The sequence below is a fragment of the Delphinus delphis genome, chromosome 19, assembly GCF_949987515.2.
Source record: "Delphinus delphis chromosome 19, mDelDel1.2, whole genome shotgun sequence".
Classification (NCBI taxonomy): domain Eukaryota; kingdom Metazoa; phylum Chordata; class Mammalia; order Artiodactyla; family Delphinidae; genus Delphinus; species Delphinus delphis.
In genome coordinates this window covers 19,587,116-19,595,558 of record NC_082701.1, presented here as the reverse complement: position 1 = coordinate 19,595,558, position 8,443 = coordinate 19,587,116, and the positions used below count along the sequence as shown (strand labels likewise).

General features: G+C 56.4%; 1 protein-coding gene across 1 annotated transcript; it reads left to right on the top strand.

Moving 5' to 3' along the window:
• Positions 1–336: 336 nt before the first annotated feature.
• Positions 337–8,191, top strand: NAGLU (N-acetyl-alpha-glucosaminidase). The gene is made up of 6 exons (XM_059998545.1): positions 337–1,155; positions 2,008–2,155; positions 3,413–3,559; positions 3,745–3,830; positions 4,841–5,097; positions 6,102–8,191. The coding sequence occupies exons 1-6, from the start codon at positions 770–772 to the stop codon at positions 7,310–7,312; spliced, it is 2,235 nt and encodes a 744-aa protein (XP_059854528.1). The 5' UTR covers positions 337–769; the 3' UTR covers positions 7,313–8,191.
• The last annotated feature ends 252 nt before the right edge of the window (positions 8,192–8,443 follow it).

The following is an 8,443-nucleotide window of genomic DNA, read 5'->3' as shown; positions in this document are numbered from 1 at the left end:
GCTCTTTCTTTACCCTTCCTGGGTCTTCATATATGCATTTTTTTCTTCACAGAATGGTATTCCCCTCCCTCTTCTCCTGGACAATCCCAACTTAATTCGGATTAAATGTCACTTCCTTTTGGAAGCCTCTGGCTGGGGACCGTGCACAGCATCACGAGTACAGTGGACCCCTGAACAACACGTGTTTGAACTGCCGGGTCCACTCATACAGGAATTTTTTTTCCATAAATACGTGCTACAATACTACATGGTCCGCGGATGCGGTACCCTGGATACAGGAGGGCTGACTGTAAAGTTATATTTTGGCTGCCAGAGGGTCGGCCCTCCTAACACACATGCAAAGTTTAAGGGTCAACTGCATAATGTAAATCTTTGTTTATATAAGTACTTGGTTTGTAGGTCTCCCCGGAAGAGGGGTGGCAGTGCCTGGTACAAAATCAACTTCAAATACTTATTGGGTGGTAGGATGGACGGAAGGAAAGTGATCTGCATGTGAAAGCGCGCTGTATCTGAAGGCATTTGTGAAGGACTACGAGTCACATCCGGCCCCGGACTTTTGAAGTCACCAGGGTCACGCGCTCTTGCACCACGTGTGATCAGAAAACACCCTCAGGAGCTGGTGTGGAACCCGGAAGCTGGTCTCTCAGCCGCCGGCCGGTGCTTTACCTTCAGTTCCGCGTGACCTGAGGCCCTCAGCTGATTGGACGCGGCCGTCACGCCCCTGGTCCCGAGTCCCCATTGGTGCCCGGCGGGCTGAGACCGGTGGACCATGGAGACCGTGGCGGTGGCCGCGGCTCTGGGGTTCCTGCTCCTGACCGCGGCGGGGGGCTCGACCGGGGACGAGGCCCGGGAGGCGGCGGCCGTGAGGGAGCTGCTGGTCCGGCTTCTGGGACCCGGGCCGGCGGCCGCCTTCTCTGTGTCGGTGGAGCGCGCCCTGGCGGCCGAGTCCGGCCTGGACACCTACCGCCTGAGCGGCGGCGGCGTCGGAACGCGGGTGCGGGTGCTCGGCTCCACGGGCGTGGCCGCCGCCGCGGGGCTGCACCACTACCTGCGCGACTTCTGCGGCTGCCACGTGGCCTGGTCGGGCTCTCAGCTGCGCTTGCCGCAGCCGCTGCCCGTGGTGCCGGAGGAACTGACCGAGGCCACGCCCAACAGGTACCGCGGCCGGACCGCGCCCCTCGGCTCCCTTGCAGCTCCCCGCCGCTTCCACCCACCCGGGCGCCAGCCCAAGCTGAAGTCCCCGCCCCTCCCCACCCTCAGCGCCGGGCTGCCAGGAAGCACTGGCCTTAGGGTCGCACGACCTGGCTTCAGACCCCAGGTCTGATTCTAAAAGCCTTGTATCTTTGAGCAAGTCACTTAGCCTCTCTGAGCCTCGGCTGGCTCATCTGAAAAATGGAAATAATGTCATCTACCGTGCAGTGGTGCCGCTTTGATTGTGAGGATTTGCACGGTGCGGGGTGTAGAATTTGTGGTGCATAATCGGTGATCGGTAAATGCCATTACTTTCCTCCCCCACCTCTCTCTTCGAAGATGCTTACTGAGGAATGACCCCCAGCCCTGTCACAGGCCTCTGTTCTAGCGTTTGCCCCACTACACCGAGGCGATGCATTCACACAGCTGCCTCCCCATTAGACTGTGGGGAGAGGGATTTCCCCCCTCTTCAGGACAGGGGCCAACTTTGCCATATGGCACTCAAACGCTGTACACAGAGTAGGAATGAAAACGGAATATGCTCTCCCAAATATCTGCGAGGCTAGGGAGCTGAGTGCTGGGCGCAGGTGGGTGGGCACCTTCGGAAGCTCAGACTCCACCTGGAGTGGATCCTGGAGTGAAGCAGTAGAGCTCACGTCTGGAGCCACGTCTTTCTGGGTTAGATCTGGGTGGTGTGGAGAGCTGTTCCAGGCCCGGGATGCCCTCCAAGTTCTTCCCCAGGCTGTGGACCCTCAGCGGTGAGGGACATTATCTTTGCCTCCAGGGCCACGCCCCAGCTCACGCCCCTGCCTGCAGGTACCGCTATTACCAGAACGTGTGCACACAAAGCTACTCCTTCGTGTGGTGGGACTGGGCCCGTTGGGAGCAGGAGATTGACTGGATGGCGCTGAACGGCATCAACCTGGCGCTGGCCTGGAGCGGCCAGGAGGCCATCTGGCAGCAGGTGCGTGCCCACCATACCCCAGGCATCCTGCCTCCCCCCCTGTATCTGGCACATAGAGAATAGGGCTCCAGGACTGTTGGTAGCAGGAGTGATGGCTCCAGCCTCCCAGCTTCCATGGTTGAGACAAACACACAGGAGCACTTACCCAGGGCTGGACCCCAGCACCCTACTGTAAACACTCTAAGAAGCCGGCCTCCCCTCTCTCCCCACCCTCACGTGGGTCAGTCAGCTGCCTCTGTGGATTCTGTCTCATTAGCAGCTCTTGATCTGCCTTGTCTTCTCCATCCTTATCCATGACCCCAGTTCAGGCTCTCATCCCCTCTGCCTGGACCCCAGTCTGCCAGAGCCTCTGAACAGCATCAACCAAAAAATAATGCAGGAGGCTGCAAATAAGAAGAGTTTATTTGGGGTCTTTACTGACTGCAATTTGGGAGACACGGGCTCGGGTAATCCTGAAAGAGTGTCCTGAGGAAGAAAAAGAGGGGCTAATTTTTTTTTTTTAAGCCATGAGATTGTTAAAAATTGCCTCGTGAGAATTGTGACTGACTCTGACGTAAGCTGGAAAATATTTGTTCATAAGGCATTGAGAGTTATTTTAGGGTAAGAGTCCAATAAGTATCTTGAATTTCTCGCAGGCTCTTTGGATAACTTGATCAGATCAAAAGGTCAGATTCCATCCAGTCTGAGACGTGAAAAGTTACACTGCCTTAATGGCCTCCCGGCCATGAGAGCTTAGAGAGCTCTCTAAGCAACATTTTCCTTTCAAAGCAAGACTCCTCACTCTCCAAGTTCCACCAGAGTGTCCTTTCCGAATTGCAAATCTGGTGGAGACCTTCCACTATTAACGCACTCAAGAGCTCCCCATTGCCTTCAGGCTTTGCCCGGCCTGGGAGCTTCCATACCTGAGCCCTGAGCGCTCTGGCTACACCTGGGGCTGCTTAAGCTCCCTGCAGAGCTGCCCTCACCCATCCTTCTAGCCCTCCTTGCTCCATGAAGCCTTCTAAGGCCCCTTCCACATCTTGGGGAGAACCCCTTTGTGCCTCACCTCACCCATGCAACAAGGGTGACATTCCCAAACTCACCTGGTCACGGATCTGTTTCTCCCAGACTTTGGGCTCCTCGCAGGCAGGGATCGGGTTTTGTCTTAGTAACCGTAGGGTGCAGCCCAGAGAAGAGATGAACGTGCGTATGTTGAGTGAATGGATCAATGAATAGAGATAAATGATTTACAAGTGTGGGGCTCTCCCTCCTCCTCAGGTGTATCTGGCCTTGGGCCTGACCCAGACAGAGATCGATGAGTACTTCACTGGTCCTGCCTTCCTGGCCTGGGGGCGCATGGGCAACCTGCACACCTGGAGTGGCCCCCTGCCCCCCTCCTGGCACCTTAAACAGGTTTACCTGCAGGTAAAAGGATGGGGAAGGGAAGGAGCAGAATTGCTGCTGGGCAGGTACAGGCCTGGGGTTGGGGGTGGTGTTTGGCCCACCCCGGGGCCCTTAACTGAATGGTGGGGACTCCGTGTGCCCCGAGAGAGTGAGGGCCTCCCGCCTCGGGGGACCGTGCTCACTGCCGCCCCTCCCGTTCCTCGCAGCATCGGATCCTTGACCGGATGCGCTCGTTTGGCATGATCCCCGTGTTGCCAGCGTTCGCAGGGCATGTCCCCAAGGCTCTCACAAGGTGAGGTCCCCCCTCACCCTCCATTCAGCTCAGAGAGAGAATTTATATTCCCCTGCCAGGCACGAGTCAAAGAAAAATAAGCTCTAGATGTAGGCCTGCGCTTGATTCCTGGCTCTGTTACTGACTAGCCACGTGACCTCGGACAGATGCCGTGACTGCTCTGTGCCTTAGTTTCCTCACTTATAAAATGTATATATGACTTGGCATGGAGTCTTAGCAAACGGCAGCTCTTAGTGATGGTAGGGGTGCACTGGTCTCCTCTGTCCTTCCTGCCCCTCTGTTCCTCTGTGCTACCCACCCATCCTCTGCTGCGGCTGGCAAAATTCTTCAGGGCCCAGCTGAGACCTCCCCTCCTTCAGGAAGCCTTGCAGGGGGGGCCCCCAGCATTGGTTACCACCTCCCTCATGCACATGAGCACCTGGTTCCCACCACTGTCAGCGCTCAGCACGCGTGGCCGGCCTCACTGGCCACTCCTTGGCCTCCCCATCTGGACAGTAGGAACCTCATTCGTACGTTCAGCCAACGTTTGTCAGGCTATCCGGGGCTGCCCAACCAGGCCCTGTGCTGGGGCCTGGGGATGCAGCCACAAAGGTGCACAGAGGCCCCGCCCCCAGCGGGAGATACGTTGCCAGGGGGATACAATACAGTGATAAGGGCAGGGATATATGTGGGCCCAATTCTCTGTCAAGGTCACTTCTGCTTGGGGAAGGGAGGGTGCAGCAAGGGCTCAGAGCAGAGGTGATGTCATTTGTTTCAGCCAGTGGGAGGGGGAGAGACAGCAAAAGCTTTCCAGACAGGTGAAACTTAAAGGATGTCGAGGAGAAACCAGATGCATAAGCGGGGAGGGAGGAGGAAAGGGCTCCAGGCACAGGGCACGGTATGTGCAAAGGCACAGAGGCAAGAACGACCCAGGAACTGCAGAAGTTAGTGAGGCTGGAGATGACGACTGGTCAGCCTCCAGTAAATGTCTGAACTGCCACACACACACACACACCCCCCCCCCCAACTAGGGTGTTCCCTCAGGCCAATATCACCCAGATGGGCAGGTGGGGACATTTCAACTGCTCGTACTCCTGCTCCTTCCTCCTGGCTCCGGAAGACCCCCTATTCCCCATGGTGGGGAGCCTCTTCCTGCGGGCGCTGACCAAAGAGTTTGGCACGGATCACATCTATGGGGCCGATACTTTCAACGAGATGCAGCCACCGTCCTCGGAGCCCTCCTACCTGGCTGCAGCCACCGCCGCTGTCTACCAGGCCATGATTGCAGGTTCGGTGCCAGGGGAGGTCAGAAAGGGAAGACCCCCCCCCCCCGAGACCCTCAGGGAGATGGGGGTGGCAGAGGTCAGTAGGGGGTGGGAGGCAGGACTGGGAATAATAACACCTGACTGTGACACACAGCACTTTACAGTTTACCAAGCACTTCTACACACACACATCATCTTATTTAATGACACTGTGGTTGAGAGGTGAGCTCTGGAGCCGATATCCTGCTCCAACGCAGGCACTGCCACTCTTCCTGCCTGTGAGACTTGCAATGAATCACCTCCCCGCCAGTGCCTCCCAGTGCCTCAGCTGCTTCATCTGCAAAATGGGCTACCTCATAAGTAGAGTAACGCCTGGCCCAGAGTAAAGTGTCGTTAAGTGCCAGCTATTGAACATATTTTATTTGGTCTCTACCTCCATGCTGAAGTAGGTAACACAGGCCAGAGGTTAGGGGATGCGCCCCAAGCTGGTAGGTGCCCTTCTAGATGCACAAATGTGAACCCAGCTCTCCTTCCTGCCACTTACAGGGGAAGGGCAGAGAGGGGCCAGGTCAGGAATGGCTTGGGGAGGCCTCTGTGTCAGCCAGGAAGGAGCATATTGGCTCAGGCTTTGCGCAGCAATGCTCCAGGTGTGACCCGGGACGGCAGCATCAGAATCACCCTGGGGCCTGTCAGATGTGCAAATTCTCAGCACCTCCCCTACCTCCTGAATCAGAATGCCTGGGGCTGGGGCCCAGCCCTCTGGGTAATTCTGATGCTCTGTAAAGCTTTACAGCATACCCTGGCACTCCCAGTGGGAGGAGGAGGAGATGGGAAGGACTCGTGCTGTGGAATGCCCTTCTGGCCGCGGTGGGGCGGGGTGGTGTGGGTTTCAGGGGAAGGAGTGCCCTGTGATAGAGTCATTTAACTTCTCTGGACCTCTGTTTCCTCATCTGTACAATGGGGTGAATGCTCTCCTGCCCCCTCTCCTCTTACCACCCTCTTTTCTGTCCCCACTGCCCCACCACAGTGGACCCTGACGCCGTATGGCTGCTCCAAGGCTGGCTCTTCCAGCACCAGCCCGAGTTCTGGGGGCCTGCCCAGGTGGGGGCCGTGCTGGGGGCCGTGCCGCGTGGCCGCCTCCTGGTTCTGGACCTGTTTGCTGAGAGCCGGCCCGTGTACGTCCGCACAGCCTCCTTCCAGGGCCAGCCCTTTATCTGGTGCATGCTGCATAACTTCGGGGGCAACCACGGCTTGTTTGGGGCCCTGGAGTCTGTGAACCGAGGCCCCACAGCCGCCCGCCTCTTCCCCAACTCCACCATGGTAGGCACGGGCATGACCCCTGAGGGCATCGGCCAGAACGAGGTGGTCTACGCCCTCATGGCTGAGCTGGGCTGGCGGAAGGGCCCAGTGGCAGATCTGGGGGCCTGGGTGACGGGCTTTGCAGCCCGGCGGTACGGCGTCTCCCATGGGGACGCAGAGGCAGCGTGGAGGCTGCTTCTCAGGAGTGTCTACAACTGCTCTGGCGAGGGCTGCAGTGGACACAATCGCAGCCCGCTGGTCAGGCGGCCGTCCCTACAGATGGTTACCGACGTCTGGTACAACCGATCGGATGTACTGGAGGCGTGGCGGCTGCTGCTGACAGCCACCCCCGCCCTGGCCTCCAGCCCGGCCTTCTGCTACGACCTGGTGGATGTCACTCGCCAGGCAGTCCAGGAGCTGGTCAGCTTGTACTACGAAAAGGTGAGGACCGCCTATCTGAACAAGGAGCTGGTTCCCCTGATGAGGGCAGGAGGCGTCCTGGCCTATGAGCTCCTGCCCGCGCTGGACAAGGTGCTGGCTAGTGACAGCCACTTCCTGCTGGGCAGCTGGCTGGAGCAGGCCCGGGTGGCTGCCGTCAGTGAGACTGAGGCCCGCTTCTATGAGCAGAACAGCCGCTACCAGCTGACCCTGTGGGGGCCAGAGGGCAACATCCTAGACTACGCCAACAAGCAGCTGGCGGGACTGGTGGCCGACTACTACGCCCCCCGCTGGCGGCTCTTCACGGAGACCCTGGCTAAGAGCCTGGTCCAAGGCATCCCCTTCCAACAGCACCAGTTTGACAAGAATGCCTTCCAGCTGGAACAGACCTTCGTCCTCAGCACAAAGAGGTATCCTAGCCAGCCCCAAGGAGACACAGTGGACCTGGCCAAGAAGCTCTTCCTCAAATATTACCCCCGGTGGGTGGCTGGCGCCTTGTGACAGATCAAGCACCCTTGGGCCATGTTTTCCCCAAATTCCAGGCCTGGGCAGGTTCCCAGGGCCTGGGGCTAGGCAAGCAGCACAGGAGTTCCCCAGGCCTGGGTGAAGGAATTCATGCTGATGGCATCAAGCATGGAAGGTTTGGAGGGAGCCGAGCCGCCTTCCTCCACTATCCCAAATGTGGGATCAAAGTACTGTTTTAATACAACTTAATAAACTGATGAATCACCTGGACCTGTGTGTCAGAATGTCACTGCCATGATGCCGGGGAGGACTCAGGGCTATAGCATGGACACTGGTCAGGTCAGGCCTCCCTGTCCCCTTACCTCAGCTTCCTCGGGTGTTTTGTTTGTTTGTTTCATTTCATCAGTTTTGTTGGTCATATATCCAGAATTCATTATATAAATCTTTCAAAATAACTAGATATTACAAGAATATCTACAATTCAGCTCTGATTGTGCAAATACTTGACACAGGAAACCTTTTTTACAAATAATTATTTTTCTTATAAGAATACTTTAGGGCTTCCCTGGTGGCGCAGTGGTTGAGAGTCCGCCTGCCGATGCAGGGGACGCGGGTTCGTGCCCCGGTCTGGGAAGATCCCGCATGCCGCGGAGCGGCTGGGCCCGTGAGTCATGGCCGCTGAGCCTGCGCGTCCGGAGCCTGCGCTCCGCAACGGGAGAGGCCACAACAGTGAGAGGCCTGCGTACTGCAAAAAAAGAAAAAAACAACAAAAAAGAATACTTTAGTACAACACTGCTATATTTAAAATGAATAACCAACAAGGACCTACCATATAGCACAGGGAACTGTGCTCAATGTTTTGTGGCCGCCTGGATGGGAGGGAAGTTTGAGGGAGAATGGATACATGCATATATATGGCTGAGTAGCTTTGCTGTGCATCTGAAACTATCACAACATTGTTAATCAGCTATGCTCCAATATAAAATTAAAAGTTTTTTAAAAAGAATACTTTAGCACAGAAAATAAGTCTCTATATATCTTACAGCAAATTTTATGCAGTGTTTTTTACCAATTCAACCATCATTTCAGGTTTCCTATCATAGCACGTCCATCACATCCCATAAACCAAACTATAATCTGCTACTGCTTCTCATTGTCATTTACCAC

Excerpts from the sequence above, each read along its gene's own strand:
- NAGLU (XM_059998545.1), top strand. The coding sequence starts at position 770 with ATGGAGACCGTGGCGGTGGCCGCGGCTCTGGGGTTCCTGCTCCTGACC. Across the intron at positions 1,156-2,007 it reads ACCGAGGCCACGCCCAACAG|GTACCGCTATTACCAGAACG; the intron begins GTACCGCGGCCG and ends CCCTGCCTGCAG. Across the intron at positions 3,831-4,840 it reads GTCCCCAAGGCTCTCACAAG|GGTGTTCCCTCAGGCCAATA; the intron begins GTGAGGTCCCCC and ends CCCCCCAACTAG.